Raw genomic sequence first — 12026 nt, 5'->3', positions numbered from 1 at the left:
TAAAGATGCCCCAGAGACAATCCAGCACATAACAGCAGGGTGCAAGATGCTAGCAGGCAAGGCATACATGGAACGCCATAACCAAGTGGCCGGCATAGTGTACAGGAACATCTGTGCCGAGTATAACCTGGAAGTCCCGAGGTCAAAATGGGAGACGCCCCCAAGGGTGGTGGAGAATGACCGAGCTAAGATCCTGTGGGACTTCCAGATACAGACGGACAAAATGGTGGTGGCTAACCAACCGGACATAATGGTGGTAGATAAACATGAGAAGACGGGCGTAGTGATCGATGTAGCGGTCCCGAATGACAGCAACATCAGAAAGAAGGAACACGAGAAGCTTGAGAAATACCAAGGGGCTCAGAGAAGAGCTCGAGAAGATGTGGAGGGTGACGGTAATGGTGGTAATCGGAGCACTAGGTGTAGTGACTCCCAAGCTAGGCGATTGGCTCCAGCAGATCCCAGGAACAACATCGGAGATCTCTGTCCAGAAGAGCGCAGTCCTAGGAACAGCTAAGACACTGCGCAGGACACTCAAGCTCCCAGGCCTCTGGTAGAGGACCCGAGCTTGAAGGATAAACCGCCCACAGGGGCGTGCTGCACTGCAAAAAACGATTTTCAAGAAAGTAAAAAAAACCTTGTTTATGGACATTTTTTCTTATTTTTTGCCTAAAAAGAAAATATATTCTTAACAAGCAAGTTTTGGACAAGAAAATAAAGCTTATTCTAGGAAAATATGTCTAACTTTTCCTTAAAAGGATATTTTAGCTCATCTTGAGCTTTATTTACCAGTTACAAGGCATGACAATGGTTTGGTTGAATTTCCAGAATAAAAATAAGATTATTTTTCTCATTTCAAGAGTAAGGGCACTTAAACAGCTGCTCAGTTTAAGAAATGTATTTATTGACACTAAAGTTTAATAATTGCTGTCAAGTTTGACACAATATGCAGTATATGAACAAAGGCAGGAACTAAAAGCACATGGTAAACATGAAAATACAGGCCCATTTGAAAAACAGAAACAGCACAACTCATTCACTTTAGGCCATGTCAAACAGAATAATAGATCAGCATCAGTATATCTATACTATGGCAATACTAAAATCGCATTCAACTGTCAGAATTTATAGAAAAACAACAACTTCATTTTAAAAATTGTCACAAAACTGTCCAAAACAATAACCTGAAAATACAGTTCATGCATGTAAAGCAGTGTACCTTTTATAAAACATATGTTGAGCTCACGTGTAGTCCAATTACATCACCCAGGTAATATTTCATGACCGCACATGTCATATCTTTGTGTGTGAAACTGTAATATGAAATGAAATCTCATTGTTGGCTGGCTTTCCACCACTGAATCGGTCCTGTATGCCCACATGTTACTCAGATTTCTGTTCACTGCTGATGAGGGTTCCCTCCTAGAACTGCAATTGAGATTAGTTGATTAATTGACTAGTTGAGGATAAGGAAATTAAATACAAGGTACACTGATAATTTCTAAAAAAATTTAATGTCAGAAATATACTGCATTTTATAATTTACTCTAAAATATGCATGTTTTCAAGCTGAGTTTAATAAATGGATATTCATTTAATGCTCATTGCTATTTGGCAGCTTAACTGTAGTTTAAAAGCCTTGAAAAATCCTCAAAAACCTAAACTGGGAAAGCTAAACTAAAGAACACAGGAAACATGGAAAATGTTGCAAAAACCTTACAACCTTGAACAAGGAACATAAGACATGAAAACATCAGGGAGGGAACACAGATGATAACACAGGAGAGAATACAGATGATCCGACAAAGAACACACTAAATATACACACACAAAAGGAAACGAGGAATTGGCAGACAGGCACGAAACACAGCTGACACTAATCAGATGAGAAGAGACCAGGAGGAAGCAAAACAGAATACACCGATGCAAGGCAGGGACTATCAAAGTAAAACAGGAATAAACATGAATATCGAACCACGGACAATACACTGAAGACAAGGGAGGTACAGAGAACACCTAAATACTGGAAATAATTAACAAATAACTAGGAAACTAACTGACACAATGAATATTAATAAACACAAACAACCAAGGAGACTGCGGACCATGACAATCGGTTTATTTAAAACAAAAGTTTAAAAAAATACAAAATGTTGTTTTCTCTAGTAGAAGAAATTAAACACTATCAGAATATTCTTTATAAATAGATAGCATTGTTGTGGATTATAAGGAATAAGCATTAACATATCTACTGTTAAGCTGTAAAAACAAGTAGACATCTAACATGAATATTTTATATGATTATTTTCAAAGATATTAAAGTATATAGTCAGTCTCACCTTACAGATTTTTGTGTCCTAATCGATCCACTGCATCGTCCATTGGCAAGGTGGTCGGAGTGTATTCGAAGAATGTGATACCAAAATTAGCTGTAAACACGATATTCTTTGACACATCCATCTATGCCACAATCTTCACGGAAATCTGGACTATGGCTATGTGCAGAATTAATATGACTCAGTAGGGATTTGAGGGTCAGACCCACAAAAACGATGTAGATAACACAGCGCCAAATCATTTTGTTTTACTGGTCTGTGAACTACTTTTCCCATAAAGTCAAGATAACCAGGATTATTCCATTATGGGGTAGGAATGGCTATCCTAATTCAGTGCCTTAAAACAGCTGTAGTAAGTAACAGTACCCACACATCAGTATTTACAGAACATAATCTAACTAAATAGTCAAATATTTAAATATATATCATTTTATAGGTATAAAAGAGCGAACTAAACCATTTCCGTACACAACCCCATACTCCTGAGTTGGTACAGCCCACCTTCCCGCCTCTAGCTCCGTGCCTAAACGGTTGGATTGCAGGATCAGAGGTCTGGGTGTAGATGCGATACAGTTGGTACAGTGTGAAGAAATTAAGGCACGCTATGGAAAAACTGGACGAAATAACAATTGCCAACCTGAAAGGTATGTGACTGTTTTGTTTTTTCTATGTTTTGTGTTTTGGTATGTTGCATGTTAAGTCGCTAGCATGGCAGGCTATACCCGGTTGTTAGCTTAGCTTAGCTGTGCGGTTAGCTTAGTTGCATTAGCATTTTTAAATATGCTAGTGCAGAGAGTTATGAAAGAATTCATGTCCAGTTATTAGTTTCAGTGTCTGTGAATTTATTCAACAAGTGTGCAAAGTGCCATAAGTTAATGCCAGTTTTACAGAAATTGTGGGAGTTTCAAATTTCCATTAGTGAAGTTATTTCATTATATACTTTAGCCCAGGAAGCAAAAAAAAAAAAATACATTTATATGTATACATGCATTTAATTGATGTATCACAAATATATTACTTTTACCAGTCAATAGGAGGAAGGTAATTTAGAACCTGTGGAGCAGTGAGGAGGGAGTATAATGGAATAGAGTCATGGTTTTAAATGGTAAATATTAAATTATATTTCCTATGTATCCTGTCTGTTACCCAAGCAAAGCTGTCAGCTGGCTTGCACCTGAGGATAATGCAATGTAGTGATAATTGGAAACTCCTATTGCAGAAGCAAATGTTGGAGAAGACCTGCTCTCATCACTTTCACGAGATGACATCAAAGATCTGTTTCCTGGTCCTGAACATTTCCTCAGGCGTCGGGCTCTATGGCTTGCAGTGCACAAATGTGAAGAAGTAAGTTCTGTCCTATCGCTGTGTGACAAAACTGAGAACACACCAGCTTGTTTTATGCAGTTTCAAGTAATTCCACCAATACTCACTTAACAGATAGACAGTAGAATCTTCTTTAGTTTTGATTTAAATCAAGTGGCCTACACATTTATTAAATATACATATTTTTTATTGTTCAACATTTTACTGATATTATGTTGTACTTTCTTTCATATTTAGAGACCTAAAGTTCTTGTGCAATTTTATGTGAAATTAGCCCTATGTACACTGTATTTTAGAACAAGACTGCTGCTGAAAAAACGCTAACAACTACTGGAGATGGTGACTTCTCCAGAGAGGAACCCAGCACTTCTAAGTTTGTGACTATGTCCAACCCAGAGTACATAGTCTTCACAGACAGTGAACTTGAGCAAGCTCGACATTCCTACTTTGAAAAGAAGCAACTGGGGACAGAGTGTGCTGAACCTTTGTCAAAGGAACTCTTTTGTCGACTCGTAAGAAACACCATGACAAACATGATTTCGATAGCAAGAGCAGCTGAGGACTCCAGATACCCCAGCAAACATGAGGTTGATGCCATGGCAAAGCGATTAATGGAGTACTACCCAATGCTTAAAGAAACGTGTGGTGAGTGGGTAAGTAGCATTTGCTCAATACCACTCTGTGTTAATCATGAGTGATGTATCTTATCATCTTTTAATTTTTATCGTTTGTACCTGTTAGGAGCATGTTGCTAAAAAGCTAATGAAGAGACTCTCCAATGTCAAAAGTCCAAGGAAGGGCAAAAAACCTCCTGCGAAGAAGCCAAGAAAGGATGGGAATGAAAGTGTTGCAAAAAGTGACAGCAGTGGGGAGTCCAGTGCATCAACTATTATTCTAGATAAATCACCAGTTAGATCGATGGGCACCCCAGTGCACCACCAGGATGGCAGTGATGAAGAATGTAAGTATAATATAATACACCCTCTTATTACACCCTGAGTGTAAATGTGGTTTGGACGAAACTTTTTGTTTTTTTGTTAAAAATTCTGCTAACAATGGAACACAACTACTTCACTGTTTATCTTGGAATCTTTGTGTTCCATTTAATAGTGACAACTTGACAGGATGAATGAACAATTTTAAGATAGGTGGTTAGTTAATTTGTTGATCTAATTTACAGATATATTTTGGTATTTTTGTTTTATTGCTTTGCACCAATAACAGATATATAAAGCCTTACTGTGGCAATAAATGATTTACACACCTCTGCTCTGTGTGTTTAGCTGGTTCAGCTGACTTCTTTGACAGCCAAAAAACCCAGGCAAAACACTACAAGACACTTCAAGAAATATACAAGACCAAAAAACCGAACGAAGCTGCTGTTACCCAACTGCTGAACCTGGAGTTTGAGTCTAGAAGACAATTCATTAACTCTGATGCTATAAAGGAGCAGGACAGAGCAGTGAAGATACTAGAGGCATATCCTTGTTTCAGAGAACTGGATCATGTAAGCAGCACTTATTTCTTTTAGCCATCCTGTTATTACTTTGGGGACATTTTGATATGATTTTCAAATTTCTTAAATACTGGCCCTCATGTTTAAATTGTTATCACTTATTGTCAAGACCAGATACAGAGCTAGACAGATCTATCAGTTGGGTTTCTGTCTGTATTTTTCAGGTCCTTGATGAGCTGCGGAGAATTATTCAACCATCCAACTTGAAATACATTTCTGAGATGAAGGATAGATGGGAAATCTTCTACTCGAAGGTGCAGTTTTATGGTGTCATGAAGAAAGTTATGAAGCCGCCAAAAACTTTGGATGGAGGTAATGCTACAGTATCTTGATTTGTCTACATTTATGCTTTGCAGATTACATTATTTGCAATGCTTAATGGTGTTGCCCTGTCTTATTTTTCTTTTTTCAAACCAGTGGAACATGCAGCAGCTGTGTTCAGAGCCCTTCCCATGCTTTTCCCTTCCAGCACAGTACCACCTAAGAAGCTGGGCATCTGTAGTGAGGCTTTTTTCCATGTCCTAAAGGTAAGGCTGCAATATTCTATGTGTATATATTGTTGAATTTTGCAGTTACTCACGTTTTCATTTTATATATTTTACTGTGGAGTCAGTCAAATATTCTTAAAGTTCAGATCCCCATAACATGTTGATGTTAATAAAACCTACAAAAAAAGTTGATCTATTTTAAACTGTAATGCAACTCAAAAATTGTGTTTCTTACAGTCTTGTTCTAATCCTCTTTTTTTCTGTCATGTAGACTTCAGAAGACCCTGAAGGCTACCTGCGTCAGCGACCCCTGGCTTGTCCAGTTCTGCTTGTCTCTGAAGGCAACTGCATGATAGCTGTTGGAACCACACCGGTGAGCACTTTTGAACGGAAGGATCTTAATGAGGGACTGCTCTATCTGATGGCATATTACTATGCCCTCCACCTCACATATCCATAGTGCATTTCCACGCTGCTGTCTGTCTTGCAAACTGAAATACTCAAAGACTCCATCCATGACCGAGATTCAACCCCCTCTTACAAGAAGGCGCTTGGTGAGTGGAAGTCATTCATTGAGTGAGTCTCTCAGATGACAGACTCCATCTGCCTTGTTTATCAGACTCAGTGTTAGTCAGTGAGGTTGTTTTTTTTTTCTTTAGAAAAGTTGTTCAAATGTAAAACACATGTTTGTTTGTGTGGTCGTTAAACTTGTTCTTCTAAAATGTTATGTAATATAGGATTTGAAATAGTGATTGTTTTAAGCTTCAGCAAAATTTATTTTTGATACCAGCTATGAGTGTGTTATACTGTTATTATTCATGTTAAGAGTATCTTGAATATGCACTTCTTATATTGGCCATGTTACACAGTACCCTGCTGAAATGTATAATTTTAGACATGATTCTCCTGGAACAGACCTCAGTGAGTTACTGACCCATTGCTGTGTCAATAAAAGCGCAAAAACTAAGAGTGCTTTTGCTGTCTTAATTTAAGATGAATTCCCTTATTTTTAGTAGCTTTTTGAAGAGATGGTGTCTTATTCTCAGGAATTTTTGCTGATTATTGTTCTCAGAGTCGAAACATAATTCTTATAGTTAGCTCAATCAAGAAAGAAACAATTCAGTTTTAAGAAAATTTGTCCTATAGTAAGGTGTTTTTTTATGTGAAAAATCTAAATTAAGGTGTAGAATCTTAAAGTAAGCAAATAATCCTTGAAAACAGCTTGTTCAAGAAAGCATAATACTCATTTTAGGTACAGATTTTCTAAATATCAAAGTGTCTTTTACTTATAATAAGTCACATTTTCTTCAAATAAGCATACATTTTAGACAATTTTGTCTAGTTAAAAGGCATATGACAGTTAGATTAATTTGCTAGTTTTAAGAATTCTAGTCAAGCAACTTTTGCTTACCCCATTGGCAGATTTTTTTGCTCAAAACAAGAAAATTTTGTCAGATTTAAGAACATTTGGCTTGTTTCAAGTATAGCTGTTTTTGCAGTGTGGGTGTTTATATATATATATATATATATATATATATATATACACATTCTGTATACTATGCCGGCCACTTGATGCATCTTGCACCCTGCTGTTATATGCTGGATTGTCTCAGGGGCACCTTTACACAGCCGGCACCTGGGGTCTTGCCTCGTGTGATAGACCCCAGCCTCTATGGATCTTGTACTCAGAGCTTGTTCTTGTGCTGCCATGATTAGTGCCTCTGTGCTGTCTTTCAGTCCAGCTTTGTCCAGCCAATGGTAGGATTTCTGGATATCAGCCAACTCCTCTATGTTGTTACCATTTCCAATATTAACAAGTCTCTGCAACTTGCTCATTTTATTTATTTATTTATTTATATCTATAGCTATTATATATATCCTCTCCCTCTCTTTAGGCAGATAGAGGCAATCAAACGTTTTTGAGTGTGTTACTTTCTGCTATATATCATGTCAGAGTAAAATGTTTTTACGTGTTTCACTTCCTGTTTGCTGGAGTGGATTTTCGGTTGTTTAGAAACCAAACGATTGTTTTAAAGAGACAGTTTGAATGGGATTGACGGAATGACATGTTTGCAATTTATAACCAACAACATCAATAAGTTAAATCAAAGAATTCATGTTACTAACAGCTCACCTCTCTGCAGCAAACAGAGGCTCGTCTTTAAAAGTAATGTCTCCATGTTTAGATGCGTCACTCTCTAAGGACACAGAGCTGGGTGGAGGTCCAGGTTGGTTCCTGTGAATAATGATGGAGCAGTGATGTGAGTGCTGAGCTGTGACATGGAGAAGAGTCATGGACAGTTAGAGATGGTCATCTCACCTCTGAGCTTTGGTCTGGCTCTCATGTTCCCCACACAGAGTGATTTTAGAGGGAGGGACTCCCTCCTCTCTGTGCTCACACTGATCCATGCTGCTCAATTCAGCTCACACACACTTTCTACCTTCACCTGCAGAAGAAACAAAAATCATTCATGTGCACATCAACTAAAATCCTCCTTTCCATCGTGTGCTGTCCAAGTATCAGCTGCTTCATCTCAGTGTCAGCTGAATGCAGTCAGACAGCAGTGTGAGGCAGAGTAAGCTGCCATCAGCTGCGCTACTTCTAATATCAGTCCACTAGATGGAGCCATGAAGCACACACGATGCATTTGTTGTGACACAGATTCACTGTGACTGGAAGTTTCACTCTAGTGATGGGATTTCCGGCTCTTTTTAGAGATCCGGCTCTTTCGGCTCGGCTCACTAAAAAGAGCCGGCTCTTTCGGCTCCGAACCGGCTCTTCAGGTTGTTTTGTTGCTTTAATTAATTTATTATTCACAATATAATATAAAATTATGCACAAAAGGAATTACTAACGTAAAAAAAGTGGTTTTATTTATATATGTTTATATATAAATATATGCGGTGGCCCCTAGAGACATAACACATACAAACTCCAAAACACATTTCTAGCATGAACTGAACTTCCAAAGCAGAGCTACTAGATCACTTAACCCTTTAAGACCTACCATAGAACCAAGTCCGCCAGAGCTTATATTATATTTTTACCTGCTGTGGAGCCATTTTTGGGAGCATTTCAAGTTGCTATACATCAATACAACCATTATAGCCCAGATTTTAATAATATGTATTCATTAAGTGCATAGTAATTACATAAATTGCAAAAAAGTGCAATAAACTACAAAAAAATTGAAAATCGTCTTTGATTTTTTTTTTTTTTTTTTTTTTTTTTAAGTGACATCAGAAACAGCAGCATGTGACATCACGTGATGGCGGAGCTTCAGTTCATCCTTTGTCATTTTTTTTTTTTTTTTTTTTTTTTTTTTTTAAATAGGACAGGGGGAAAGAATGAAAGAAAGAGGGGGAGAGAAAGAAAGAAAACTAAAGGGGAGAAGAGACGGTGAGAAGGGGGGGAAGAGAGAAAAAAAACAACAAACAACAACAAAAAAAAAACCAAACTCCTGGGTCACCTGTATGGAGAAAGAAAAAACAAACAAACAGAGGAGACAGCAAACAACAAAGAGCAACATAATAAATAGAAGAAAAAAAAAAAGCACTATCACAATAAACTACCTAGTCATAAATATCAATAGTTACTACGCAAGATAGACAGCGTTTTTGATTTTTTTAACATATATTTGTAGTTAGAGAAATTTAAGAGGCTTATCCCTCAAAACTGTAAATACAAAAAAGTTGCACAAAATAGTTTCCCACCACAGGAAATTTATTTTGAGTGTCTTCATAGTTTTATTTTTGAAATACACCAATTTTATATACTGCAGGAAAAACGAAAATAAATATTATACTGCAAATTTGCAAAAAAGCAGCATATGCATCAAAATAAACTATTTCCAGCAGTGCAATATGAGTCCTAAGCATCCCAGAAACGACACAGAAAGTCATAAAGTCAAACATAACTTTTAAAAAGAGCAGTATAGGCCCTGAGGCCCTGATCATAAAAAAGACTACATTTCCGCGAAAATGACGTCACTTCCGGTTTCGGGCAGGTAATGGCGGAAATGCAAAAGTTCGCGCTGATGTCTATTCCAACGTAGGAAGTGTTATGAACAGCTGATCGGACCGGCAAAGCGTGTTTCTGGAATATTATGTTTTTGTTCCTGCAAGCGCTTTTTATGCAGTTTTTGCAAAGCTTTATGTGGAAGGAAACTGTGACCTAGGACAAGCTGATGGCATATGATGTAAGTACAACTCCTCCGGTTTCATATGCAAAAAAAATTTTTGCGCTAGCTTACGTGGTTGCAGTGCTACTGGGATTTAAAAATAGTTACGCAAAACAGAGCGTTCCCGCTCCGATCGGCTGTAAAGGGTTAAATTACACAATTGAAAGCATGTGTGTATTGTTTGTGTATTTATACACAGACACTCAAATATATTCAAATAATTTAAAAAAAAGTTCATCTGCCTGTTACTATCACACACCAAATCCGGTCGTTGGTACTTGCTGGATTGTGTAGCCACAAGATAACAAAAGCTCAACACTGCGCCCAACATCCTGAAGCACTTCTGTTGTCTTTTGTATGTGTTTTGAGTTTTTATGTGCTTCTGAGTTTTTACGTGCTTCGGAGTTTGTACGTGTTTTTACGTGTTTTGGAGTTTTTACGTGCTTCGGAGTTTGTACGTGTTTTTACGTGTTTTGGAGTTTTTACGTGTTTTGGAGTTTGTACGTGTTTTGGAGTTTGTACGTGTTTTGGAGTTTGTACGTGTTTTTACGTGTTTTGGAGTTTGTACATGCTTCAGAGTTCGTATGTGATTTGAAGTTTGTATGTGCTTTGTCTCTAGGGACCACTATAAATATACTTTTATTTATTCACGCCACATAAAATGTAATAAATAAATCATATAATACAAAAATCAACTATTCACATTTCAACTTTTACTAGTTAAATTTTCAGCTGTTTCCTTTTACAAATTTAAAGTGAAAACAACACAAAACACTGCAAACCACAATTAAATATAAATTATAATATGAAAACAAAAAGAAGATGCACATTCTCTGTCATATGGGCCCGCATGAATCCGCACTTTCTGAATCCTTTATCATCTGCAACCGAAAATAGTTGTGGATGATTACTATACCTTTCTAATGTGAAGTTATTGTCCCTGGCTCTCTTTCTCTCTCTCTCCCTCTGGCTCTGTTCCTGTGCTACTGAGTGTAACTACCGCCCCTCCCCCCTCTGCCCAGCGTAAAGCACAAGGCTCGCGTGCAGAGTGAAGCGGAAAAAAGTGCGAGACAGAGGGTGAGAGAAAGAAAAAAAAAAACCCACGAGCCGGCTCTCGTCGTTCACGTCAAAGAGCCGGCTCTTATCGTCGCGGCAGGTAAGACCCGCGGGGGAGGACTTTGTGTTTACATCAATGATGCCTGGTGCCGCGATGCTGTTGCGGTCTGCAAACACTGCTCACCAGTGCTGGAGTTCATGGTTATTAAGTGCCGGCCATTCTATCTACCGAGGGAATATACAGCCATACTACTGTGCGCTGTGTACATCCCTCCCTCCTCCAATGTCAACAACAGGAGTGAGGCACTGAATGAACTGTACCAGCACATCCAGTGAACAGCAGACAGCCCATCCTGATTCTTTTCTCATCCTGGCTGGGGATTTCAATCATGCAGACTTAAAGTGCGTGTTTCCAAAAATACAACAACACATTGACTTTCCAACAAGGGGAAACAACACACTGGACTTTGTTTACACCACCCAGAGAGGAGCTTACAAAGCTTTTCCCCTCCCCTACCTTGGCGCCTCAGACCATATCACTGTCATGCTAATGCCTGCCTACAGACCGCTCGTTAAAGTTACCAAACTGGTTCGTAAGCAGATAAAAGTGTGGCCAGAAGGGTCTTCAGAGGCTTTACAGGACTGCTTCAACACCACAGACTGGAACATGTTTAAGCAGGCTGCCACCTATAACAACACCACTGACCTCCAGGAGTACGCAGAGACTGTTACTGCCTACATCAACAAGTGTATTGAGGATGTAACAGTCACAAAAACCATAACTGTCCGGGCCAATCAAAAACCATGGATGACAGGAGAGGTCTACAGGCTGCTGAAAGCTCGGAATGTTGCCTTCAGAGATGGAGACGAGGCAAGCCTGAGGACAGCTAGGGCCAACCTTTCCCGTGGCATCAGAGAGGCAAAGAGACAGTACTCCAGGAAAATATCGCATCACTTCAAAGACAGCAGAGACTCACGGAGCCTGTGGCGGGGCATTCAGACCATCACAGATTACAAGCCCCCACCACAGACCTGTGATAGCACTATCCCCCTGCTGAACGAGCTGAACACTTTCTTTGCTCGCTTTGAAGTCCAAAACAGCACCACTGCACAGAAGACCCCACCC

The 12026-nt window shown here is 38.7% G+C and overlaps 3 protein-coding genes across 4 annotated transcripts in view; 2 read left to right on the top strand and 1 right to left on the bottom strand.

The window, feature by feature from the left end:
* Positions 1-12026, bottom strand: part of LOC113019582 (NLR family CARD domain-containing protein 3-like) — a 159948-nt gene that overhangs the window by 19010 nt on the left and 128912 nt on the right. The window lies entirely within an intron of this gene.
* Positions 1-12026, top strand: part of LOC113019580 (NACHT, LRR and PYD domains-containing protein 3-like) — a 237521-nt gene that overhangs the window by 156224 nt on the left and 69271 nt on the right. The gene's annotated exons all lie outside the window — the stretch shown is intronic.
* On the top strand, positions 2386-6630 carry LOC113009872 (uncharacterized). Of its 2 annotated transcripts, XM_026148451.1 has the most exons (9): positions 2386-2980; positions 3364-3441; positions 3556-3680; positions 3956-4312; positions 4401-4620; positions 4943-5166; positions 5340-5487; positions 5593-5702; positions 5935-6630. In XM_026148451.1, exons 2-9 carry the CDS (start codon positions 3429-3431, stop codon positions 6121-6123), a joined length of 1386 nt encoding a protein of 461 aa, XP_026004236.1. In that variant the 5' UTR covers positions 2386-2980; positions 3364-3428; the 3' UTR covers positions 6124-6630. The 2 variants fall into 2 exon arrangements, with proteins under 2 accessions (XP_026004236.1, XP_026004228.1); XM_026148443.1 differs by lacking the exon at positions 3364-3441 and having other exon boundaries at positions 2387-2980.

Source organism: Astatotilapia calliptera, chromosome 3, assembly GCF_900246225.1.
Source record: "Astatotilapia calliptera chromosome 3, fAstCal1.2, whole genome shotgun sequence".
NCBI lineage: Eukaryota > Metazoa > Chordata > Actinopteri > Cichliformes > Cichlidae > Astatotilapia > Astatotilapia calliptera.
Note: the sequence above shows the minus strand (reverse complement) of the source record. Positions and strands in the feature narration are given on the sequence as shown.

Coding starts and splice junctions, on each gene's coding strand:
- LOC113009872 (XM_026148443.1), top strand. CDS start 2,899: ATGCGATACAGTTGGTACAGTGTGAAGAAATTAAGGCACGCTATGGAA. Junction 2,981..3,555: donor AACAATTGCCAACCTGAAAG/GTATGTGACTGT, acceptor CTCCTATTGCAG/AAGCAAATGTTGGAGAAGAC. Junction 3,681..3,955: donor CAGTGCACAAATGTGAAGAA/GTAAGTTCTGTC, acceptor ACTGTATTTTAG/AACAAGACTGCTGCTGAAAA.